At 41.3% G+C, this 27,564-nt stretch overlaps 1 protein-coding gene across 1 annotated transcript in view; it reads right to left on the bottom strand.

Moving 5' to 3' along the window:
• Positions 1-15,842, bottom strand: part of LOC110302323 (beta-galactosidase-1-like protein 2) — a 33,591-nt gene extending 17,749 nt beyond the window's left edge. Inside the window, exons 1-7 of the mRNA XM_021173178.1 lie at positions 15,756-15,842; positions 14,098-14,190; positions 13,371-13,568; positions 7,776-7,844; positions 6,775-6,870; positions 5,841-5,949; positions 3,144-3,236 (exon numbers count right to left, since the gene is read on the bottom strand). Of these exons, the coding sequence (XP_021028837.1) occupies positions 3,144-3,236; positions 5,841-5,949; positions 6,775-6,870; positions 7,776-7,844; positions 13,371-13,568; positions 14,098-14,189 (657 nt within the window). The 5' untranslated portion in view covers position 14,190; positions 15,756-15,842. The remainder of the gene's footprint in view (positions 1-3,143; positions 3,237-5,840; positions 5,950-6,774; positions 6,871-7,775; positions 7,845-13,370; positions 13,569-14,097; positions 14,191-15,755) is intronic.
• Positions 15,843-27,564: the final 11,722 nt, after the last annotated feature.

Here is a 27,564-nt window from a genome sequence, read left to right on the forward strand (position 1 = left end):
ATCCAGCTGTAAGGCATATTCTCAATCATCAATCAATAGGGGGTGGGGGCTAGCCCATTGGATGTGGTGCCATCCCTGGGTTAGTAGTTCTGGATTCTATAAGAAAGCAAGCTGAGCGACTCGGGGTAAGCAAACCAGTTAGCAGCACACCCCTCCATGGCTTCTGCATCAGGTCCTGCCTCTGAGTTCCTGAGTTCCTCCAATGGTGGACTATGATCTGGAAGTATAAGCCAGATAAACCCTTTCTTCCCCAACTATCGCTTTGGTCATGGTGTTTTGTGGCACCAATAGAAACCCTGACTATGACATTCCCCATGCAACTACTTTTAAGTTAAATATATATATATATATATATATATATATATATATATATATATATTCCTGCTTCAGTCAAACTCCTCAACAGCAATTCAAATTCCAAACCTCAAGGGAGAGGCTGAAGGGCAGCTGAATCACCTTTTGCAGTGCTGTCCCCAAAGCACCTCCTGGGGTTGCTCCAAGCCAGAGAGCAGAAACTAGTGTTTCATTCTAAGTGTCTCTGAACTTTCCACCATGATACACAGTTTTCAGTAGTTTCTTTGGTCAGTGGAAAAGGCTGGATTAATCCACCTATGGTGGCACTGTCACTTGCATGAACCTTAAATGTTTCTACTTGAGCCTGGCAGTGGTGGTGCATGCTTTTAATTCCAGCACTCAGGAGGTAGAGGCAGAAGGATATCTGTGAGTTCAAGTGCAGCCTGGTCTACAGAGCTAGTTCCAGGACAGCCATGGCTACCTACACAAAGAAACTCCCCCTTGAGCCCCCCACCCCAGAACCGAAAATAAAGGCCCTATTTTAACTACAAACACTCCAGGGCTCTCAATCAAGACAGACAAAAGACTAAGAAATGTATTTATTTCAGGTGGTGACTGAGGTGGTGGCTGTAGGTTCTAAGACAAGTCAAATGTGTGGCCTGTTATGTCTTTTTGGACCCAAATTCTTAGAATGCACCCTTGAGTCCTCTGTTGGTATCAGAAAATGAGTTTTCTATAAGACAACTGCAAAAACTAAGGGAGCAGAAAATCAGAAAAGTAAGAGTGTTCAGAATGTCCCTTGTCACTTTGTGCCACTGTACTCTGGTTCCCATGGGTTTGATAAGGATTCAGTGTCTCATCCCAGTCCAATGGGTCATGTGGCTTATCATAAGGTGACCATATAACACAGACAATCCAGAAGGCTTGAGAATAAAAAGTGGTTGCCATATCAGATCAGACAGAAACAGATTCTACTTCTGTAGACAATGGGCTGCTTTTATTCCCACTGACATTTCTAACACAACCACAGAACTAGACAAAATATTTCCTAAAGACTTATTTGGAGAACCTAGGTAGAGACCAAATTTAGCAAGCTGAAGTCCAAGCAAGTAGGAAGACTGGTATTCAATACTCTTTCCTTTCCTTTCCTTTCCTTTCCTTTCCTTTCCTTTCCTTTCCTTTCCTTTCCTTTCCTTTCCTTCCCTTTCCTATCCTTTAAGATGTATTTATTTTACTACACTGTATCTGTCTTCAGACACACACCAGAAGAGTGCATCAGATCCCATGACAGATGGTTGTGAACCACCGTGTGGTTGCTGGGAATTGAACTCAGGACCTCTGGAAGAGCAGTCGGTGCTCTTAACCACTGAGCCACCTCTTCAGCCCCAGTATTGTTTTCTACTGAGACAGTGGGTGATTCTGGGAAATGGGATGGTAAAAATATCCAGCAACTGGCATACTATTTCCAAGAGATAGCTGGGTGGGCAACAACACATGCTGACCAGCCTGGTCACTTGAATTCAATTCCTCAGATCTACATGGTAGAAGAAGAGATGTGACCCCCTGAGTTGTACTCTGACCACCACATATACACGGTGGAACAGATACCCTGGCATACAGACACACAAGTATAAATGTTAGTTTTTAAAATGTAAAACCTTTAATAATTTGTATTTTTATGAGTAAATGGCTCTGTTGGTTGAGTACTTATATATTATAAATGAAGACTTGAGTCAGTGCCTCAACAACACATAAAGTGTTACTCATCTATCATCCTATCACTTGGGAGGAGGAGGCAGAAGGATCAAACCTTCAAGGTCACTCTGAGAACAGGAGGCAAAGGGACAATGGAACAGGAAATGGGGCAAATAAAAAATATAAAACAATGTAATAGATCTAGTGCAAGTGTATCAGCAATGAGTGGGAACAAACCAAATTCTTATTTATAAAAACAAGTCCTTGGCCATGGTGATTGTAATGGTGAAGGTTAAACCATCAACCTGACAGGATTTAAAATCACTGATAGGCCTATGGAAGATTATCTCCACTACATTAACTGAAGTAGGAATTTCTATCCGAACTGTGAACAGGACAATTCCCTGGGTTAGGAATCCTGGGCTACATAAAATGCAGAACACAAGCTAAGCACTAACATGCAACATTTGTCTTCTGCTGCCTCCAGGGAGTAGATGGGATGTGAACCACTGTTTCAAGTCCCTACTGCATTGAATTCACCAACATGATGAACTGTATCTTGAATTTCAAGCCAAGAAAATAAGCCCTTCTCCCTTAAATTCCTATTGTCAGAATATTTTAGCACAGCAACAGAAAAAAGAAACTAAGAGAGTAGGTTTTTTTTAAGATAGGGTCTCTTATCATTCAGGCTAACTTCAAACTTGCTATATATATATAGCTGAGGGTGATCTTGAACTGTGGACCCCTCTAACTTCACCACTCCCAGCTCAACAACAGATCTGATTGTGTACATCCTATGCTACTTGTAAGTATCCTATATAGATGGAAATATCTGAAAGTAGAAGAAAGAAAGAACACATAGCAAATGTATTACCATGTGTTTTTCAAGTAAAGAAAATGTAAAAGTCCTTCCACCAAAAGAAAGCTGAGCTAGTCATAGAAAGTAGAGCTGGCCTAGGGTGCATTTCTGCCTTATATTAGAGCAAACTGATATTTCTAGGCCACTGTCTAGAACATAACCAAAACTCCATGATAAAAGTGGACCCTCTTAATCTTCATACCTCACAGTCGCAGGCATAAAGTACATTCAGGACACATTTGCTCCACAGCATAACATAGCACAAGGAGTGGGGCAGAGCTGAAGGGGCACTTACCGTTTTCACATATGCCATGTATTTCTTATCCATATAGTAGGAACCATATTCATTCTCAACTTGCATGGCAATGATGGGGCCTCCTTTCTTATACTGAGGGTCAAGGAGATGAGAACGTGAGAGTGAGATACTGGGCACACTCAGAATGAAGAGATGGCTCAGCCGTCTGCTCTTCCAGAGAACCCAAGCTCAATTCCCAGCACCCACATAGCAGCTCACAACTGTAACTCCATTTCCAAAAGATCTGGCACCTTCCCACAGACATGTAGGCAGAACACCAATGTACATGAAAATAAATAAATCTTTAAAAAAAAACGGTAGAGCCGGGCGTGGTGGCGCACGCCTTTAATCCCAGCACTCGGGAGGCAGAGGCAGGCGGATCTCTGAGTTCGAGGCCAGCCTGGTCTACAAAGTGAGTTCCAGGACAGCCAGGGCTACACAGAGAAACCCTGTCTCGAAAAAACCAAAAAAAAAATAAAAAAAATAAAAAAATAAAAAAAAAACGGTAACAAACAAACAAACAAAATAAAAAAGCACACTCAACCCAGAGTGAACCATGGTCCTGGCCATTACTCAATGTCAGTGGCTCTATGTGAGAATTCAAATGCTTCCAAAACAGTTCCTTTAAAAACACCCCTAATTAACTACCATTTCCTCATGATTTAGTGTGTTGATCATGAGGTCAAAAACTCCTGTAGTCACCCTTCCCACTGCTCAGAGCTTTGCACTTAGAGGCATTCCTGCCTTCAGCATCTCCCTCCTTCTCATTGCCATTTAAATGTCTTAAGGAGCTATGTTAAAATTAACTGGCTGGACCACCAGCCCCTCTAGTTATCACCTGCATAACCAAACTTATGGAACATTTCTTCAAACTTCCTTCAGGAACATGTGGAACAACCTCAGATGCCTGTCCTAGCATGAAGGGGTATATAGACTATAATGGCTCCAACTTCATGCCGATGATGTAGGTAGCAATGTGGGAGCATCAAGGATTGTCTAAACCTACGTCACAAGGATTTGCATGCCCAAATCTGACGACAGTGACTGCGGAAAGCTTTAGAGAGAATTGAAACAGGAAGATACAAAGCAAGCAGCAAGCATTTGATCCCTAAGTTATGTGGCAGGAGAGGATAAAGGACACAGACTATAGGTGTGTTTTAACTTTTTAAACTTAATGGCCCTAGCTAATAAACACTGGAAGACTTTCAAATCCAGCTTCTTCTCTTCGTTTCTTACCTCTCCAATGAAGAATACAGCAGAAGCAAAGAAAGATTCAGAAGCTATCAAGACCAGAGATGCTCTGAGGCAATGGGGCTAGAAGAATACACTGGGTTATGAGATGCTGAGGAGTGAACCCTGGGCTTGTGTGGTAGGCAAGCATTCTACCAACTGTACTACACTCCTAATCTGAGGTTCTGGTCCTGTACTGACCATAGAATTCCCACATGTTCACTGGTGTGTGTCGTTGGGTCTCATGGATTTTAATAGCTTCCCTGAGTAATTATAGTCTCTTCTCAAGAAGTTCAACCATATGAAGCATTCATCTAGCATTTGCATAGACATATGCAAATTTGGGCATTGCCTCCATTCAATATATGCAAATCTTAAAAACGATCACTGTGAGGATGAAAGTTTTGATTTCCTAGTGCAAAGCTTTGATACCTCATAGATGTCATTAAACATTTGTTTCTCTGTACTCATTTTCTATAGATGGTCATCATTCTAACATGCTGCTCTGTCCCAACTAAAGCCAACCTAAGTTAAAAATGTTGTTTGGGGAGATAAAGAGGTGGCTCAGTAGTTAAGAGTACTGACTGCTCTTCCTGAGGACCTGGGTTCAGTTCTAGAAACCCATGTTAGCTCACAACTATTTGCTACTCCAATTCTAGGGGACCTGACACCCTTTTCTGGTTCCTTGGTCACTAAGTGTGTGTGTGTGTGTGTGTGTGTGTGTGTGTGTGTGTGTGTGTGTGTGTGCAAAACATGAATATACATAAAATAAAAATAAATACTAAAAATATCAAACTGGGCCTGGTAAGATGGCTCTTCAGAGAAAAGAATTTACCACAAAGCCTGATAGATAGATAGATAGATAGATAGATAGATAGATAGATGTATTTTTAAAAATTCAAACTGTTTTGACAGAAAACATAAGCTTTCACACACACACAAAAAAAGCCATCATCAAAACCACTATAATTCTAATGACTCCATTTTAGGCTCCTGAACTGAGAGGCCATGACCTCTGCACAGGCTCCCCTAACGCATGTTTGTGGTACACTGGCCTATAGCTGCCTCCGAGAGCTTAGAGAATGATCTTTCATTCTAATTTCTGGTCATCTTGAGCAGAAGCTAAAAACAAGCAAATCAAAGAGAAGATACACAAAACATTCTTCCAAGTGTCTTGATAGTGGGAGGGAGGGCAGATTCGAGAGGAACTGTTGGTAGAAAAGACAAAAGGAGACTAATTGAATCCAAGATCTCAAAATGTAGCTGAGGCTGGATACTCTCACTTCTACAGCATTCACCATCATGACAAGTAATGCCTGGCACCAGAAGCTTTCGTAGACAAGAAACTGGAACTCCTGGGTGCTAATACACAGTAGCCAACATAGGTGCAGAAAGCCACAAGCACTATCCAGGAAATATATCTGTCAATCAATTCCCTTACCTGTAGAGATGAGGACTGGATTTTACCTGGAATTTTGCTATCTTGGGAATCAGATTGTCGAAATACAGATTCATTGCTTTAGTAAATCCCTTGTAAGTTGTCCGCAGCTTCATTTTTGGATCTTTGAGTAACCAGCTATGATTTAGAAAAGTGATTCAGACTCAGGATAGGAAACAGTGATAATAAACATTCCAAACGGAATCTACAACACAGCCCACATTTACACGCAGAACAGTGAGATGTGAGAGTGTGGTCCCTGATCCAAGAAGGAACAGTCTATGCCAATTAAAAATACCTCAGCACCTCAAGATGCGGTGGGGGAACTGGGAGAGTTTTTTAACTATGATCCAAGACCAAATTCAGCAAACTACAGCCTAAAAGCCAAGTTAGACTCTGCTTAACTAAATTGTTTGGTTGACACAATTGTACTCAATCATTCACATATTTTCACTGAGGTTTTCAGGTGAATTACAGAGTCTCAGAAAGCCTACAATATTTGTTATCTGGACTTTGTATCAGAATCTTGCTTTGTAGCACTACTAATCTAGTACTCATTATGTAGCCTAAGATAGCCCCAAATTTGTGACACTCCTCCTACCTCATCTCAGATTACTAGCTGGTGTTTTACAGGAAAGGGTTATGAAGCTCTAGTCTGCAGTGAGGTGGTTATAACGCTGTTTAGAAGTGCTTTTGTTTGTGTGCATGAGAGATGAAGAGACTGGCTCTACTGGAAAATACTCAGCTAGGAAAAGGAAAACCACGCTGACAGGTGGTCCTGCAAGAGCATGCATAAATTTTGAAAGTATTAACTAAGAGAAAACAGCCAGACTCAACCACCATCCCCATAATCCCCATCACCTGCCATCAATGAACAACATAGTGTAGACCTTTTTAAATGTGTCCAGAAATAAAGCCCTGTGGATGAGCTTCCCAGCCAGGGACCCTCAGACCACAACTCACCTGGGCAAGCCTCCAAGGTCTAAGTCACTGCCAATGTAGGGGCCCGGACACAGAATGACCCAGAGTCCCGTCTGTGAAGCCATGGTGATAAAAGCTCTGGAATGAAAGCCGTCACAGTGACATCACTCCCAAAGCATGGTACTGCTTGGCAGCTCTCAAGCTCTCTGTCTTCTGTTCTTTAGTTATTACCCTTTATGAGCTCAGTACCCAAAGGGACTGTGATTTGGAAGATAATGTAAAAGATTGAAGACAGAAACTACAAACCACAGCTCAGAATCTGCTATTATAACTGAGAGAGCAGGTTCTTCTTGCTGGACTCATACTGCCGAATGCCAGCTAAAACAAGGTCTAATCCATACTGTAAGAGCAGGCTTTGCAAGCCATAGACTGATGGCTCGAGGAGACTTCAAGCCAGGTAGAAACTGGCTGGCTTACTAAAACAGAATTAGAGGCTAGGGCTTAGTGGCTCACAACTTTAATTCCAGCACTCAGGAAGCAAAAGCAAGCAGACCAGCCTGATCCCCACATAGAGAATCCCAGGCCAGGTAGAGTTTATATGGTGAGACCCTGCTTTAAAACATTAGCAACACGTTTTAGTATGCAACTCCAAATGATAGAGACAAAATCAGCCATGATAAGATTATTAAGCATTATAGCAAGGATGAGAGCAAAAAAGTATTATTACAGTCTACTTAAGCAGATCGGTAGATTGAGGTGCCTACCGCCAGTCTTCATGACTTGAATCCAACCTTCAGATATGGACATACGCACACATATAGATGCTTGCAGACTCAAAAAATATATTAAAATGTGATGGAAAGTATTTACTATGGATTAAAATGCTTAAAGCTAAAAAAAAAAATAAAAATAAAAAATAACCAAGCAAAAAACAACAACAATAACCAAAAAAATAGAGCTATATACCCCATTCCATCATCCAACCCACCAGGAACTTGCCCATTTGAATCTCAGAGTCAAGAAATTAAAGTATAAACACCTACATGAGGTCCGTGTTTTCAGTGAAATAAAACTGGCCAACTGCCGGCTCGTGGAGGTTCCAAGGAATATGCCTATCATGGGAAAAGGAGAAAAGTAAGAGTCGCCCCCATCTATCCTGATTCCTGCATCCTTAACAGAGAAGCAAGCGTCTCTCCTGAGAGAAAGCTTCATGTTTCAACACTGAAGGCTCTACTGTGTGCATCTACATTCCCAACACTGAGGAGGCTGAAGCAGGAGGATCCTAAGTTTTAGGCCAGTTGGCTAGACAGCAAGACCTGTGTTGGAAAAAAAAAAAAAAAAAAAAAACATGGAAAAAAAAAAAAAGAAGACTAACAAACAAAAACAGTTGGATGTGGGGTACATGCCTGTAATACCATCACTTTTGAGGCTGAAGGAGAGAGTCACAAGTCTTCAGATTACCTAACCTGCATGGTGATAGTCTGTCAAAAAAAAATAATAATACAGGTCCTGGTGACACATGTCTTTAATTCCACCTAAAAGTGATGAAGCAGGAGGGTGGAAAGTTCAATGACTGATTCTGGTAGAGAGTTCAAGGATAGCTCTAGAAATTTAGCAAGACCCTGTCTCAAAGTAAAAAGGGAAAAGGACTATGTACATAGTTCAGTGGCGGGNGTGTGGGTGTGTGTGTGTGCACGCGCGCGTACATGCACTGGATACAATTAAGAAAAAGGAATGAGAAAGTTAGAACACACAGAAAAGTAGACACCTAGGATAAAAGACCAGTGAACTTTAAGGTATAATAAAAGGATTGGGTGTGGTGGCTCACACCTTTAGTCTCAGCACTTGAGAGGCAAAGGTGGATCTCTGAGTTTGAGGCCAGCCTGGTCAACAGAGCAAGTTCCAGGACAACCAGGGCTACACAGGGAGAACCTGGCTCAGAAAATAAAAGACACTTATACATATACATGCTGGTGTATTATTCCAACTAACACAAGAATGCGATTTTGGTACATACTACAACATGGATGAGCCTTGAAGCTTGGTGCTAAGTGAAAGAAAACAGACATGAAAGGACAGAGGTTGCCTGGTAACACTGATCTGAGCACCCTGAATAACCAAGTGTGTGGAGCAGAGAACAGATCACAGGTTGCCAGAAACTAGAAGAGAATGGAGAATCACGATGTAGCAGGAACACAGTATGAGAAGAGGAAAGTACTCGGGATATGAGTGAGGGAAGAGCTTGCTCAACTGTATGAACTTACTTAATTCACTGTCCTTTGGTAGTTTCGCAGAATGAACTGACATTCAGGAATGAACATGTGCCACTTTGTCGAGACCATTCCTAGATACACACTATAGAAATAGGACATAAGTCACTCATGGCCACACTATTGATAACAGCTCTGAACTGCAAATAACTAACAGCCAAATACTGTAGTGTGATTGTCCATGGGATTCCATGCAGTTTTGTCAACAAAATAACAGTACGTGCCATCTGGGTGGGTGTGTCTCCAAAACAATCTTTCAGTTTTGTTCTTGAGTTTTGCTTTGTTTTGTAACAGGGTCTTAATATGTAGCCTAGACTGGCCTCAAACTCGTAATCCTCCTGACTCAGCCTCCTAAATGTGGTGCTCACAGGTGTGCATCCCTGCTCTCAGCTTGCCTTTTTTGGGTTTTGGCTCTGCCTGCCTTTGAACTGGAACTTTTACCATCAGACATCTTGTTCTTAAGCCTCAAGACTCCAATGCAAGTTTGTTCCCTGCCGTCCAGAGTTTCCATCCTTCGAACTACATACAGCACGGGGCACTTCTCAACCCCATAGCTGCATGAGCAATTCATAATCACTCTTTCTGCCTGCTGATCCTGCTTTCCCAGAGAAACTTGACTATCACAGTGGATACAGAGAACCACAGCCTACCAGGAGCCATTGCTTAAGAATGCACCGGCTGCAGCTCGAACTGTTAAGATTCGGCGCAGATTATCTTGGTGGTTTAGAAACTCCGCAGTGGGGAAAGGGCGTGGGGTTCCCACATTTTCATGGCCTTTACCTCCTCCAGAAGCCTAGGTTCTCTCTGAGAAGAGGTGAAGAACATTCCCTTCTGCTTCCTATTGGGGAGGGAGACATTTACATCTGATGTGTACTCAGAGCATTCTGTTGTCAACAAAAGCTCAGGGAGACTGCTTCACCGAATCCTAGCCAGACTTTAAAAAAAAAAAAAAAAAATCCCACCTCCAGCCTACCCTCTGTAACAGGCTCCCAGACCTCCCTCAACACAACTGACTCCGCACTGAAAGAACCATTCAGGCTGTAAGCTCAGCACATAAGCACCACCTGCCGGAACTAAAACAAAGGCCTAACCCATCAAAGTCCATATAGTTCTGGGAAAGTCTCAAAATCTATTAACCTTGCTTTTTGGCTTCTGTAGTTCTGCTTCTGGCTAACTGTACTTATTAAGTGAAGTATGTCAACCCATAACATAGTATTTTGTACTTAAAAGCTTCCATTGCCTAAGGGGGTTTGCAGCCCTATTGGAGGGAGCAACCGTGTCAACTGGCCAGACGCCCCAGAGCTCCCGTGGACTGACCCACCAATCAAAGAATAAGCATGGAGGGACCCATGGCTCTGGCCGCATATGTGGCAGAAAATGGCCTTGTTGGACATCAGAGGGAGGAGAGGCCCTTAGGTCTGAGGGTGCTTGATACCCCAATGTAGGGCAATACAAGGGCAGGAAGGCAGGAGTGGGTGGGTGGGTGGGGGAGCACCCTCATAAAGGAAGCGGGAGGGGAGACGGGATAGAGGGTTACTGAAGGGAAGACCTGGAAAGGGGAAAACATTTGAAATGTAAATACAGAAAATATCCAATGGGAAAAAAAAAAGAAAAAAGAAAGAAAAATATGGGAACCCCCTCCCAAAAAAGCTTACATTGAGAAAGGCTCGGAAATTTATTTGGATCCTAATCACCCAGTGTTAGTTGCTGCCAGCTAATAAAGATTTCTGTTGGCTTCTACTCAAGTCTACACGGTCTCCTCTAGTGAATTCCTCAACAACACTCTCTACTTTCTTTCTTTTTTTTTTTTACTAGATATTTTCTTCATTTACATTTCAAATGGTATCTCCAAAGCTCCCTATACCCTCCCCCATCCTGCTCCCCAACCCACCCACTCCCGCTTCCTGGCCCTGGCATTCCTCTGTACTGGGGCATATGATCTTCACAAGATCAAGGGCCTCTCCTCCCATTGATGGACTACTAGGCCATCCTCTGATACAATGCAATTACAGACCCAGCTCTGGGGGTACTGGTTAGTTCATATTGTTGTTCCTCCTATAGGGTTGCAGGCCCCTTTAGCTCCTTGGGTACTTTCTCTAGCTCCTTCACTAGGGGCCTTGTGTTCCATCCAATGGATGACTGTTAGCATCTACTTCTGTATTTGCCAGGCACTGACATAACCTCACAAAAGAGAACTATATCAGGGTCCTGTCAGCAAAATCTTTCTGGCATATGCAATAGTGTCTGGGTTTGGTGGTTGTATATGGGATGGATCCCTGAGTGGGTCAGTTTCTGGATGGTCCTTCCTTCCGTCTCAGCTCTGAACTTTGTCTCTGTTAACTCCTTCCATGGGTATTTTGTTCCCCATTCTAAGAAGGAGCAAAGTATCCACACTTTGGTCTTCCTTATTCTTGAGTTTCATGTGTTTTGCAAATTGTATCTTGGATATTCTAAGTTTCTGGGCTAATATCCGCTTATCGGTGAGTGCATATCATGTGTGTTCTTTTGTGATTGGGTTACCTCACTCAGGATGATATCCTCCAGATCCATCCATTTGCCTAAGAATGGAACTCCACATAAAACCAGAGACACTGAAACTTATAGAGGAGAAAGTGGGGAAAAGCCTCGAAGATATGGGCTCAGCAGAAAAATTCCTGAACAGAACAGCAATGGCTTGTGCTATAAGGTGAGAATCGACAAATGGGACCTCATAAAATTGCAAAGCTTCTGTAAGACAAAAGACACTGTCAATAAGACAAAAAGGCCACCAACAGATTAGGAAAGGATCTTTACCAATCCTAAATCGGATAGCAGACTAATATCCAATATATACAAAGAACTCAAGAAGCTGTACTCCAGAAAATCAAATAACCCTATTAAAAATGGGGTACAGAACTAAACAAAGATTTCTCAACTGAGGAATACCAAATGGCTGAGAAGCACCTGAAAAAATGTTCAACATCCTTAATCATTAAGGAAATGCAAATCAAAACAACCCTGAGATTCAACCCTCACACCAGTCAGAATGGCTAAGATCAAAAATTCAGGCAGCAGCAGATGCTGGCGAGGATATGGAGAAAGAGGAACACTCCTCCATTGTTGGTGGGATTGCAAGCTGGTACAACTACTCTGGAAATCAGTCTGGTGGTTCCTCCCAAAATTGGACATAATACTACTTGAGGACCTAGTAATACCACTTTGGGCATATACCCAGAAGATGTTCCAACAAGTAATTAGGACACATGCTCCACTATGTTCATAGCAGCCTTATTTATAGTAGCCAGAAGCTGGAAAGAACCCAGATGTCCCTCAACAGAGGAATGGATACAGAAAATATGTTACATTTACACAATGGAGTACTACTCAGCAATTAAAAACAATGAATTCATGAAATTCTTAGGCACTCTCTACTTTCACATGGAGGACTGAATCATTGAAATCTATATCATGCTATCAATACTCAAGGCAAAATAAACAGAATGCACACTTTTTTTGGTTAGTTGTTATTTTGATGGTAGTTTTTTAGTTGTTTGATTGGCTATTTGGGGGATTATTTGCTTGTTCATTTGTGTTTTAAACAAATCTTATATAGCTTAGGCTAGCTTCATTTTTTTATGTACGCAGGGCTGGCCGTGAACAATGCTCCTGCCTCCACCTCCTAAATACTGAGATTACAGGCCTATGCTATAAACCTGATGCAATCACTAATCTTGGCTGTCAACTCGATTACATCTGGAATTAACTAAGATTCAAGCACCTGGCATGCCTATGAAGGAACATATTAAGTGCAGGATTTAGGTGGGACAACAGAAGACTCGCCCTAAATCTGGATCATTTGGGAACAAAAATTTCACTCTAAAATCTGGGTCACAGTTTCTGGTAGCATCCCACAAAAAAAAAAAAAAAAAAGACATGGAACAAGGAAGCTTTTGATTTGGGCCTGCTTGCCTTCAATCTCACCGGCAAGTTTATCTTGGCTCATGTTAGAGCCTACTTCCTCCAGGATTCCAATGTACAATGAAGACCAGTAGCTCTCCAGTACTTCCCTGGAACTCCATCACCAGATCAGGGCTGCTGAGACATCCAGTCTCATGGACTGGCCAATTCCAGATCTTTGGGGTTTTCTATCAGAAGACAGCCATTGTTGGACTACTCCAACCACAGTAAGCCCCTCTACTAAGTCCTATATATAAACATACGTGAATATATATGTCTGCTCCTTTAGGTAATCCTGACTAATAAGTTGGCTAACAAATATCTTTCTTAATAATAATAATAATAATATAAAAAGACTGTTCAAATGAAGTCTCAGCTAGGAATTCAGTTGAAAAACTTTTGAAACAAGAACCAGAAGAAGCAACCACTCACGTGGTAAGAGTATTGAAGCCACCGGCCTGCATCTTCCTCAAACTGAGTCTCCAGGAGTTCCTAGGTATCCGGAAGTAGTCTATAGTGCCAGAGATGATCCGGAATGGAAAACCTTCCAGGGTGAATTGTGAGTCCTTGACTTGCAGACCTACCTTGCGGTTTATCAGCTTCAAGGGGGTCAAGTGAGTTTGATTAAGCCTGCAAGGACAAGAGGGCATATGATTTCTATAGCACAGGATGAGTGAGTGTTCAGCAAGGCCCAGGAAAACTGAAGAGTTCAAGGTCAGCCTCAGATGCAAAGCCCACCCTGTTTCTAAAAAAAAAAAAAAAGAGAGAGAAGAAAGGAGAGGAAATGAGGGAAAGGAAAAGAAAGAAAGAGAACGAATCTAGGGACAGGGATCAATTTGTAAGATGCTTGCAGATTCCCAGAATCCAGATAAAGCCCAGACACATCAAATGCAATAATGCATGTATCTAATCCCAGTACCCTTAGAGGAAAATGGGAGCAGAGAAGAGAATCCAAGGAAGAACAAGAGAGACCCTGTCTCAAACAAGGTGGAAGTCAAAGGCTAACATCTGTAATTGTTCTCTGACCTCCACACATGCACCATGGCACATGCACACAAACATGCACATATACATGTGTGCACATGCACACACAGGAACTGTTTTGAGCCTTTCCTGGGAGGGCCCCAGGTAGACTGCTCCAAGTGGTCTGAAAACATACCTGGAAAACTCGTTATTTCTGAGCAGAGCCATCACACATAAGGCTGAAGACAGACACAGAATACATTCAGGTCTCCCCAGGAAGGCCCACATGCTAAATGGGACAGAACAGAGAGGTTAGAAATGGGGGTCTGGGGGGACAGGGGGAACAGCTAGGACTGAAATAGGCCTTCCCTGGAGAAGGGTGGGAAGGGAGAGGGTGGCCTGTTGGGAAGGCATAATTTGTTCCTAGGCTTTGCACCAGCTGGAATCATGACAGCATAGTGACACCATGGCTGCTGACTGGAGGAGGAATTGCTCCAGAGCTTGCTACAGAGCTGGGTTTTCAGGCATCATATACATTTTGGTGTGGCTCAGGATCCAGTCAAATGATGGTTTTAATACAGTGGAGCAGAGCCTCTGGGAAGCTTCCACACTCACTCAGCTGCTAGGGAATGGATCCTAATGATGTCCTGCTTAGCAGAGGGGGAAAGTCTTCACAGAGGGGATAAATTCTTTGTCTCCAACTCGTTTTTCATTTGTCTGCTACTGTTGGGAATCAACCCATCCATTGCCAGAATACATCTTAATGGCCTGTCGATGTCTTTCTGGTACTCATTCTGGGGCAAATGCATCAAAAACTAGGGAGTCCAGGGTGGACTGGACTTTTTTTTTTTCTTTTTTTTCTTTTTAGCCGAGCCTGAATGGTGCTCTTTCCAGCACCCATAGCAGCGAATGCCTGGGCTCTAATTAAAATACTTGATGTGCCACTTAAAAAAAAAGTTTAAACATAATTTAATTAAAATGAGCTTATTATAAACCTATTACTAAATCAAAGCAGAATGTTTCAAATCCAACTTCCTTTTATTCACACACACACACACAGAGAGAGAGAGAGAGTCTACTCCACCTGCAGTAATTACTCCTCTACATTCAGATCAACAACAACACCACCACTACCATAAGTATTTGTGAGCAAGTGCTAAGTTGTTACCATTAGTAAAACACCTACATCCATACAGAATTGAGAATGGGTAAATCACAGGAAGATTTTCTTTAAAAAAAAAATAACCAAAAATTAAACAAACAAACCAGCAAACGAACGAACAAAAAAGACTGTAAGGGAGTTTTGGCAGTACACAGGGCAGGGTCTGGTGTGGTAAGAAAGGACAGAGGACTCTCTGGCAAGGTTTCCAGGAGACACAAAGCAAAACTTCAAGAAACTCTGAAGGAGAGCCCCAAGCAGAGTCCTCACTCAGACTGAGCCAGTTTCACGGGAAACCAGCAGCAGAGGTATGCATCTAGCCTACAGAGACTAGGGACTGTAAAAGATCACAGAGCAGAGCAGCGTAGACAATGTCAAACTGGGCCTCGCACAGCCCAGAGGACACTCTTCTGGGATCAACTGGGCAGCTTATCAGGCTGAGCTAGGCTGTGAGCGTTAGTTGTTCTAGGGGCCACTGGCACCAAGCCGTGTTCCCAGAGCCTGGCCCTAAAACATCACCTTGTCCTGGTCAAGCCTGCATTGCCACCGTGACTCTGTTCATGCGAGTAACCAGAGTAACCACAAGCCAGCATATGGCCTCCTGTCCTGTACACAAGAAGTGCTTGGCACACAGGTCCTCGCTGGAAGATAGGCAGTACATCAAAGACCCCAAGGAGGAGACGCTGATGCCTTACTGGACTGGACTCTTCTCGAAGCTAGTCGCTGTCAGCTAGCAGCCACAACACTGCGAGCCTTTCCCAACCACTGCAGCCTGAAGCCTCGTGTTCCCGATGCCCTTCTCTCGGCCTGTGGGCACAGGACCTCGTGGGTGGAGCGAAGCTCTGTTTCAAATTCTGCCAACATTATTTGTACTTTGTCCAGTCACCAAAGGAAGTGAAACGCCTCTTTATTGCAGATTTATCTAGAAAAGAGCAGGGTAGCCTGTGGCCTCAATCCATCAGCAGGCTAGCTTCCCACAGAGGTGGGCAGCGCCCTCATGAATGACCTCTCCTGGATCAGACTGAAAGTTCCAGGCCACCTCCTCCTCAACTGTGGTTCTTACTAGACTTTTCTTTGATCTTTGCTACTAGACAGTTGAAAGTTTGACGTTGGATGAAGCAACAAGATTAATGAGTTTTCTCCCAAAATCGCCTTCCCCAACTGAAGACTTCTTGCACAGTTTTTTTTTTTTTAAAGATCTCTTTTCTAGGCTTGCTTTTCAGACCACTCTCTATTCTTGTGCTTTTCCTGAATGAAGTGTACCAGGATAAAACCTCCTTGGGAAACCCGCTCAACTAAAATACTTTTACCTAAGCTGTCATTTTCTTAATTTACAACAATGATTTTCTTTTTTTTATAGTGGTTTTGCAAGATAGGCTTTCTTTAGTGCTGGCTGTCCTGGAACTAACTCTGGCCTCAAACTCACAGAGATCCGCCTGCCCCTGCCTCTGAAGCTCTGGGGTTATGGGTCCCCACCGCCAGGCTATAGCCATGATTTTAATTCAACTATTTCCCCATAAGTTCTCTCCTACTTGCTTTCACCCATAACCTTTATGTTCTGTATGTCTGCTTTTACTGAGAATCTCACCTTTTTTCACCTAACTGAGGTGAGCAACTCCATGCTCTCACAGTCTGCAAACACGCGGACAAGGGATCTATTAACAGCAGGTCATCTGCCTCTGTTGCCTGATGTTACTCACAGTAATAGCTCCACTTCTGACAATCACCCTTTTAAATCGGGCACCTTCTTACATTTCATCATGGACTGTCCACTTCACCGGCATCAGACATCTCATAGCCAGCATCCTAAACACTAAGTAACACTTTCCCAATACAGTTGTGATTCTCCTCAGCTCTTCCAAACCTTGTTTTCAGCATCCTGTGAGTGTCCACTTTCCCTCATTTGCCTCCTTTACAGCACTCATTTTATAATATTAAATAACCCACATCACTTTTTGTTGTTCTTTTATTGTTGTCATTTCCTGATCTCTTAAATGTAGCCCTGGCTGGCCTCCAAGGCTGGCAGACACGTGCCAGAGTGCACAGCTTCATATCCTTCTTACATTAGAATGTTTGCAGACCTTGAGACAGAGGTCATAAGTCACATGATTATTCACATTGGCAAACTGATTGGCAGACACTATTAGAATTACAGACACCTTTACCTGAAAATACACTATAAACAAACCTCTAAGCCAGCCCTTGGGAGGCTAAGGCAGGAGATACATGCAAGTGAGAGACCAGGCTGAGCTACTTGGTGAGTTCAAGGACAGCCTGTGTTACAATGAGATCAAGTCTCAAGGGTACCAAAATAAGGAAATAATAAAAATATTGCTGGTAAGACAGGTTGATATGCATGGGAGGCCTCCCCTTCTCTGAGGAGAAAAGGAGGTAGCTTGGGGGAAGATGAGGGAAGAGGGAAGGACTGGGAGGAGAGGAAGGAGGGGAAGCTACAATCAGGATATAAGGCAAACAAATAAATTAATAAAAAACACATTACAGAAGAAAAGTTTACATAGCCAAAAATTATTGCTGAAACTTTAATAATTATTTAAAGCTGAAATGTGAGCTGTATTGAAGTAATCTACATATTTATTATTAGCCATTTGTATTATCTACTTCGTTTTTAAAAAGTCTTTTCAGTATTCCCATTTCCCACTTGAATTTCTCTCCCCTCTCCAGTTAGCCATTATAATGTCTGTACTGTTCCATTGACCTGTTGCTGCCTTATGGCCATCCTTAGTATATACACAGTAATATTGGCTGTGCTTCCTGTTATAGTTTAGCTATTTATTATGTTGGAAATTCTGCAGATGCCTAGTCCCCCTAAGGCCCGATATCTTCTAATATTTCTAGAGTTTTTCATTTGAGTCTTTGACCTGTAAAGAATGTATTTTAATACCAGTTAGCAATGTGGGTGAATCTTTTTTTGTATTTATCTACAAATGACTAGCAGACTACTCTAAAATTTAATTCCTATTTTGAAAAGAAGTGTTTATCATCTACTAATATACTAAATTGCCAACTCTATTTGTTTCTGAATTGTGTCATTCCATTGTTCTTTGTATGGTGGATCAGCTACATAATGAGAGACTCGTGCTGGCCAGACATGGTTTCAAACTCATATGTTCATTCATGTGCTATCAAAATAGCATTGCTTCTTGGTGCTCTTAGTAAAGTTTATGAAGAGCCTACTATGCTAAACAATCTTCTGTGATGCTGGCAATGCACAGTGTCCCCACCTTGTTGACAAAAATCTGCCTATGGAATTTCCATTCTAGGCAGTAAAAATGTAGCAGAGGACATTAAAATCGATACTGTGTTACCAGGTAATAGGCACTCTAGGGATACAAAACAGAAAGAGTGGGGAGAGGAGAGAGGGGAAGGAGAAAGGAATGATGTCAAAATAAGACAGCGTTTTCCACAGGGGGTCAAAAAAGTTCTCTCAAAAGAGGGCAAAGACCTGAGTCACTCTAATGTAGGACAGTCACCTCAGACAGGACTACAGGAACAAAGGCCAGAGGCAGGGACACTGTGATGACTTGGAGAAAGCCACAGAGGCATGAGGGGAACTTAGGAAACTGTGGGCCCACAGATCAGAGGAGGCTAAATCATGTAAAAGCTGGAGGATCAAAGGAAGGGCTTTAAGTTTTGCTCTGGGCTGGAACAGCATTGGAGCGTTTAGTCTCAAGAGTGACAAGATCAGAGTTGCATATTAACATAGTCTTAAATGCCAGGGGCCAAGTTAGAAGGAAACAAGATTTTCTGGCAATGAGATGCAAGTTCCTGATGGGTTGGACCAGTGTGGGAGAAGCCACAGAGGTAGAGCCACAATAGATTTACTAATTGTTTGGATGTGATTGTGAAGTTAAAGGGTGACCACAAGGTGTTTTTCCCCCTTGAAAGAAGTGGGAAAATAGAGTTGTCATTAGTTAAGTAGGAATGGCTGCAGGAACTTTGTTTTGTTTTGCTTTGTTTTGTTTTGTTTTGTTTTGTTTTGTCTTGTCTTGTTTTGTTTTATGTGAAGTTGAACGTGCCTATGAGACAAGAAGAGCTGTGTGCAATGGGGGTGGGGCTGAGACTTAAACTTGTAAATCATGAGCACCAAAGTGGTATTGATGAACGTAAAACCATATTCAAAGATTTTCTAGGGGTAAATGAAGGTGTAGAGGATCCACATTCCCAGGACTAAGAACTGGGATACTAAATTGATGATGATGATGATGATGAAGCAAGGACTGTGTGTGCTTGTGAGGCTGAGATAGGAGAATCACTAAAGCATGAGATTAATCCCCCCAAAGAAAAACCCCCAAAAACAGACAGACAGACAGACAGACAAACCAAAACAGTCATGGAAGCTGAGTATCAGGGACCCTAAAAAGAAAAATAATCAGTTGAGGATGGTGTCCTCAAAGCCACCTGAAGGAAAATGTTTAAGAACTGTGGAGTTTGCTCCATGGTAGAGTATGTAGACGGGCCTAGCACGAACTAGGTTCTGGAGTCCATTCCTGCTTGCAGGGGCAGGGAGGGGAGAGGGATATTCAGTTCTTTATTAACCGTGAGTCAGCTAAGACTGGAGCATTGAATTTAGCTACCTGGATACTTTAAAGGCAGTTTAATCACAGTGAAGGAAAAACCCTGAATTAAGTTCCAGAGAGAACAGGAATGGGAAAGGCGCGCGGGGGGGGGGGGGAGTAGGTCAATTAAGACTGTGCATCCTTTAGTGGGATGGAAAACTAGGCTGCACTTTCTGTAGCAACTGGTGCTATAGGAGTAAATGGCCTGTGGGGGCAGACTGGAGTGGGAACAGAGAGTGATAAGGAAAAAAAAGATGCAGCATTCCGTAACCAACGTAACCCATAACCAACGTAACCCGTAACCAATGGAGGCACACAGGCACCTTCTGGATCCGTGCTGACCAAAGATGAAAGTAACCTAGTAAGGATGAAAGATAATATTTGTTCTAGTTAGGATTGCAATCCAGGAAAAGAGATGCAAGCAACCACGCAAACAGTCAGTTTCACAAAGCAATAGCTACACAAGTTAGCTTCGGGTCACCGAGTCACAGATGAAGGCTGCAGCTCAGCACAGCTCTCTTGCCCAGAATAAGGGGAGGAGTTCTATGTAAACACTGCAAGAGTCCACCCCAAGCAAAGGCAAGCCAACAAAACAGAACACTTCTGCCCAAACACAAGGGAGTTGACAATAGCGCCTAGTAGTCAGGACTGGGACTGGCAAAAGTTAAACTGTCCCATAAACAGGTGGAAAGGAATTAGGTGCTGCCTCCATGTGGGGAAACAGATCCAATGATGGAGGAGTCTAAATTCTCAGTCTGAGATCTGGCTAATAATCTCCCAATCCGAGAACCAGAGGTGCCATTGAGACCTCTTCTCCTTGACCTCTGGGAAGAGCAGCCTGCTGTGAGTGACTCTTCAGTGCACTGCTGGACACTAGATTTCATAGGTGGCACATATGCCCGCAGAGGAGTGGGGTCTCACTCAGAGCCTGGCAGAAAGACACCATGAGGCTGAGCCCAGCCTGAAAGGTTTCGCTGTCTCTAAGGCCAGGAGTTTTCTGTATTTCAGAGATTGCCTACACAGCTGGTAAATCTGCTGGAAGATGGCCTCTTTTTCAGTGGCCTCCAAATGAACCTCTCTGAGCTTCTTTAATGTATTGGGTCAGAGGGAGCAGAAGTCTGGATCTATTTCTGTTGCTTTTGGCCATACACTTTGTTATGGTATTATAATCATGTTAAGGGAATTGGGACTGGAGAAACACTTCTATTTCCAAGGGGCAAGCATTATGGGCTACTGATAAAAAATACATTTATAATTCTCTTATCACATTTGGACATAGTAGAACAATGCTTTATATGTGCCTCCTCTCTCTCTCTCTCTCTCTCTCTCTCTCTCTCTCTCTCTCTCTGTGTGTGTGTGTGTGTGTGTGTGTGTGTGTGTGTGTGTGTGTGTGTATGCAGCAGGCAAGGATGATTTCAAAGCAAATAAATTTTAAGCAAGGGATTGCCAACTTAACAATGCAAATCTTTGTCATGAGCTCAGTTTTCTTTAACTTGTCTTTATTTAGCTTTACTGACCTTGTTTAATTCTGATACAAAGATGGTTCTAGCCACAGACAGTAGGTGGTATGATATTTGCTTTTTATTATAAGAGTTTGGAAGGGTGTATTGGTAGTTGGGTTCGTTTGCTGTTTTCAGGTTTATTGTTATTGTTGTTGTTTGAGACCAGGTCTCATGTAACTCAAACTTTTTATGTAGCCAAGGCTGGCCTGGAGTTTCTGATCCTCTTGCCCATCCATCCCAAGGGCTTGAATTACAGGTGTGTACTACCATAGGTGGTTAATATTTCAATCTTAAATTCAGGATAATCTTAAATTATACTGACATCTCAAACACAGTTCAAAACATAAATTTCATGTTATTCCAATTTCTCATTCTTGCACAGATTTTAGGAATTTCTGTTATTTTCTGTTTCACTTTATTTACACTTCTATGTGAAACTGTTATCTTTAATTTTAGTGATCAGTTATTTTACTGATTCTGTCTACTGTACAATGATCTCTATTTTACTAACATACCAAGTAATTTTCTAGACTTGGGTTTATTGTTTCTTTTCTTATCTGAGTTTACAGGGTTTTTTCCCCTTGTGCTAGTTTCTCAAGGGAATATTTAGCTTATTTCCATTTTTTCCTATCTCCAAACATGCAATTAGAAACTTTACATTTCTGCTTATGTTTTAGTGCATATAAATATTACTATGTGAATATTGCCATTTAATCATGAATATTTTTCTTCAGTACACAAATCATTTATGTGTGTCATTTATTATAAGTATCTCCATGTTAAAGCTGGGGATGTAGCTCAAGGATAGAGCACTTGCTTACATTCACAACACCCCAGCTTTGATGCCCAGCACCACAAAAACTAGGCATCGAAGGGTACATGGAACTCTATCCAAAAAGGCAGAGGGGGCAGAGGAGGAAAGAAATCTGATTTTTGTGTGTGTGTGTGAAAGATTTTTGAGAATTAGTAGCCCCATCTACAAAGGACTTACACAACCCTTTCTGGGAAGCATCACAAACAAGATAGTTCAAGATGGCAAAATGGCGGCTAATGGACAATGTCTTAAATCCAATCTCCTTGTGAACTAAGCATCGGTGTAGCTGAAAGGCCAAAGATGAAAGCAAACATCCCAGTGCTTTAACAATCAGATTCCAAATGTTTGGAGCCTGACTCCAGTGACTTGTGACATCTTAGACAAACAGTCGGAGCCTACCATCTAATGACCATGGCGGTTCTTACCTCCAAAGAGCCGCTCCCAAGACCAGTACTCTAAAGGTTATTACTCAACAAGACCGTGAGATACCTGCTCATCTAGCCACTCATGGCACTTGCATAAAAGTTAAGACTAAGCAACTTCCTTGAGCTGGCGTCTGGGTGAGCGGTTGAGAGAATCTGCCCATGGCATCCATCTCTGCTAGCAGCATATTTTCCTTAAAACTTTCTTTACTCAATATTTTCTGGCAACTGGTGAAATGGGTAGCAATTAAGAGCACTAGCTGCTCTTCTAGAGTACTTAGGTTCCATTCTCAGCAACTACATGGCAGCTCATAACCATCTATAACTCCAGTTCCAGGGGATGTGACACCATATCCTGGCTTCTATGAGCACCAGGCACAAAAGTAGTACATAGACATGTACTCCAGCAAAACACTCACACATGAAAAGGAAAAGAAAAACAAAAAACAACAACAAAAAATGCTGGACTTGATGGCACATATGTTTAATCCCAGTTCTCAGGAGACAAAAGCAGGAGTATCTCTGTGAGTTTGAAGGCAGACCACTCTATATAGTGAATTCCAGGAGAGCCCTGGGCAGATCTCATACAGACCCTAAGAGAATACAACTGCCAGCCCAGGCTACTATACCCAGCAAAACTCTCAATTATCATAGATGGAGAAACCAAGATATCCCATGACAAAACCAAATTTAAACAATATCTTTCCAGAAATCCAACCCTACAAAGGATAATAGATGGAAAACACCAACACAAGGAGGAAAACTACACCCTAGAAAAAATAAGAAAGTAGTCTTTCAACAAAGCCAAAAGAAGATAGCCACACAAACATAATTCCACCTCTAACAACAAATATAACAGGAAGTAACAATCACTTTTCCTTAATATCTCTTAACATCAATGGACTCAATTCCCCCCCAAAAGACATAGACTAACAAACTGGATATGTAAGCAGGACCTAGCATTTTGCTGCATACAGGAAGCACACCTGACACTACCTCAGAGTAAAAGGTTGGAAAACAATTTTCCAAGCAAATGGTCCCAAGACAAAAGCTGGAGTAGCCATTCTAATATCAAATAAAATCAACTTTCAACCAAAAGTTATCAAAAAAGATAAGGAAGGACACTTCATACTGGTCAAAGGAAAAATCTACCAAGAAGAACTCTCAACTCTGAACAGCTATGCTCCAAATGCAAGGGCACCCACATTCAAAGAAGAACTTTACAAAAGCTCAAAGCACACATTGCACTCCACACAATAATAGTGGGAGACTTTAACACCCCATTCTCAGCAATGGACAGACCATGGAATTAGAAACTAAACAGACACAGTGAAACTAACAGAAGTTATGAACCAAATGGATCCAACAGATATTTATAGAACATTTCATCCTAAAGCAAAAGAATATACCTTTTTCTCAGAACCTCAAGATACCTTCCCCAAAATTGGCCATATAATTGGTCACAAAAAAGGCCTCAACAGATACAAGAAGATTGAAATAATCCCATGCACCCTATCAGATCACCACAGACTAAGGCTGGTCTTAAATACCAACAAAAACAACAGAAAGCACACATACACATGGAAGCTGAACAACACTCTACTCAATGATAACTTGGTCAAGAAAGAAATAAAGAAAGAAATTAAAGACTTTTAAGAATTTAATGAAAATGAAGACACATTATTCCAAAGCTTATGGGGCATAATGAAAGCAGTGCTAAAAGGAAAACTCATAGCTCTGAGTGCCTCCAAAAAGAAACTGAAGAGAGTTTGACAGCACACCTGAAAGCTCTAGAACAAAAAGAAGCGAATTCACCCAAGAGGAGTAAACTTCAGGAAATAATCAAACTCAGGGCTGAAATCAACGAAGTAGAAACAAAAAGGACTATACAACGAATCAACAAAACCAGGAGCTGGCTTTTTGAGAAAATCAACAAGATAGATAAACACTTAGTTAGATTAACCAGAGGGCACAGAGACAGTATCCAAATTAATAAAATCAGAAATGAAAACGGAGACATAACAACAAACTATATCTTAAAATAACTATTCTGTTTGTTGAATATTAACAATTGAAAATATTAAAATTATGTTCTACAAACATCATTGAAATATTATTGACAATTTTTCTCACTGCACTGGAAATTAGCATTTTCTTAATGTTTAATTTCAAAGAGTTTTTGCTATTTTGAAATTTTTAAAATATACATACTGATAAAATTAAAAAATTAATTTTAAAAATTAAAAACTTTTTATATTTGTTCTATTCTTTTGTAAATAGATTTGCCACCATACCTTCAATTTGGCACTGTCATTTCAAGCAGGTCAGTAAGAATCTCTTTTTTTAATGTTTTATCCCAATAGCATTAGCAAGCCTACAAACTGTTCATACAAAAAGAAAATTCTATCTTAAAAGACAGGATTCTGTGGCTAAGCAAAGAATATACCATCCCTAATATCTAAATTTATATGCAGATTAAATAGCTTCACATTTCTTGACTGCTAAGGCATGTAGATGTGTTCCTCCTAATGCCTACACCTGCCTCTCCGTGCATCTTGTCTTTCTGTTTAATTAATAAACTCACTAACTTTGCTTTTCTCGGCCTTATCCTGAAATTCTTTTCTACGGGGAGCATCAGGTTATGGTGCTGGCAACACTAAGTTGTAGTTCCTGCTGTCAACATCTCCAGTATAGTAACTTTAATTTTTTATATGTGATGTGTATGTGTGTGTATGTATGTGTATATATATATATATATATATATATATATATATGTGTGTGTGTGTGTGTGTGTGTATGTATGTGTGTGTGTGTATGTGTGTGTATGTATGTGTATATATATATATATATATATATATATATATATATATGTGTGTGTGTGTGTGTGTGTGTATGTATGTATATTCATTTATTTATTTAGTAAACATGTGTGTGAGTGATCATATGTGGATATCTAACCACAATTTCAAAAGTCGGTGATATTTTTCCACCCTATGGATCCCACAGACTAAACTCAACTTGTCAGGTTTGATGACAAGCATCTTTACCAACTGAGTCAGGGGAAAATGGAGGTGGGGGAAGAGATGTAGAGACAGAGACAGACAGAGACTGACAGACAAGATCTCATTTTGTGGCCAGACTGATCTAGAGCTCACTTTGTACAGCAGGCTGACCTTGAACTCATAGAGTTCTGCCTCTGCCTCCAATGTGCTGGCATTAAAGGTATGGGCCATCACTCCTAATGTACTGAGCCATCTCGCAAACATATTTTACAATAATGGAATCAATAGGGCAGAAGGGTAAAATCCCTGGTTTTCAGTCTTCCTGACTAGCTCAGCGCAGCCACTGTTCTGATCTAAAAAAACACCACTAATTAAAGAGACAAGTAATGATGAAAAGCATACAGAAAAGATTTCGTCAACATGGAAGTAAGGGGTTTACAATTAAGTAGTCCTGGGCAAGCAAGATAATCAAGAGGTTGTTTGTTGGGGATGAGGAGTGGGAGGAACATCACAAACTATTCTCAGAAAATAATTACTCATGCTTCAGGGTACAGCCTCCTCCTGAAGGGTAACTGCCAGCAACCATGGGGAGGTCTGTCCTGTAAGACTCTACTGCTCCTGGACTCTGATTGCAGGCTTAGGACAGTGACTTTTCTCTGTGCCTTCAGCCTTAAAGGGGTATGAAATAAGGTCTTGAGATATGGCTCAATAGTTAAGAGCTCTTGCTGCTTTTCCAGAAGAGCTGAGTTCAGTTCCCAGCACCCACATTAGATAGCTCACAATTGCCTATACTTCCAGCTTCAAGAGAATCCATACTCTCTTCTCTTCTCTATAGGAAGCTGCAGTATGTAGCACACACACACACACACACACAGAGTAGTGTGAAATAGGCTAGACAGGCAGATACTCCATGAGCTGTCAAAATGCCTATTCAGAATCAACCAAGGATCTGACCCAAAGTAAAGGCCAACAAATCAGCCTTTATCTTGATTTTAATCACCCAAGAAAACATTTTTAAAAGAATATTAGACAAAACAATTTCTAAATGCCTGTTATGAGATATAAATCACAGACTTCTCACACCTATTACCTAGTGTTTCCCCAAGTGATAATTAACATCTTGCAAAACCAGAGTGCAATATAGCAGCCAGAAAACTTAACCTTAACAAAATGAAGGCACAGAGCACTCTGTGACAAGCATTCCTCATAGTCCATTTTATAACTACATGGTGTCTCTCTCTCATCCTAGTCTTAGGCAACCAGTGATCTGTTTCCAGTAGTATAATGTAATTTTGTTACTTCAAGAGCATTCTATGTGTATGCTGAGGAGAAAAGAAAAAGGAGTTGTGACACTGGTTTGAGAGCACTGAAAATGCTGAGAGTAGTGCTATACTCAAGTAACACCAATACTGGAGAGGTAGAGGCTGGATCAAAGTTCAAGGCCAGCCTTGGTGACCTAAGATATCATCTCAAAAAAAAAAAAAAACATATAAACAAACAAACAAAAAAACCAAACCCCAAGATGAAATGAGATGAGATGGACATATCTACTCTGACACTCTGAACTGGTATGCCTGAAAGCTTTTGGACTAGGAAAACTGGAGTTTACTAGCTTTCTTTAACCATTTGTGAAACCTCCCCAATTTGCTTTAATAACTGATACATTGAGATAACACTTAATCCTTTCTTTAAAAAAATAATTTAACTCAAATCAGTCATAATTCCTGACCAGTGAATTATATAACCTTCTTTATTCTTTGTGAGTGTAAGCTTCAAATATGTCCATCATCATTAAAAATAAAAAACAGTAAGGTGGTTTTAAAATGTGTTTCCTAGGTCCTAATCCAAATAACCATAATTCTTATTCAGAACTGGGTTGATTTTTATTCTCAGTGAACACATAGCACAATATACTGTGAAAAAATCCATTTACTCTATTTTTATTATTTATTTATGTTTTTTTAAGATTTATTTATTTATTATATGTAAGTACACTGTAGCTGTCTTCAGACACTCNAGAAGAGGGAGTCAGATCTCATTACCATGAATGAATTTATGAAATTCCTAGGCAAATGGTTGACCTGGAGAGCATCATCCTGAGTGAGGTAACACAATCACAAAAGAACTCAAACAATATGTACTCACTGATAAGTGGATATTAGCCCAGAAACTTAGAATACCCAAGAT

Source organism: Mus caroli, chromosome 9 (assembly GCF_900094665.2).
Source record: "Mus caroli chromosome 9, CAROLI_EIJ_v1.1, whole genome shotgun sequence".
NCBI classification, from domain to species: domain Eukaryota; kingdom Metazoa; phylum Chordata; class Mammalia; order Rodentia; family Muridae; genus Mus; species Mus caroli.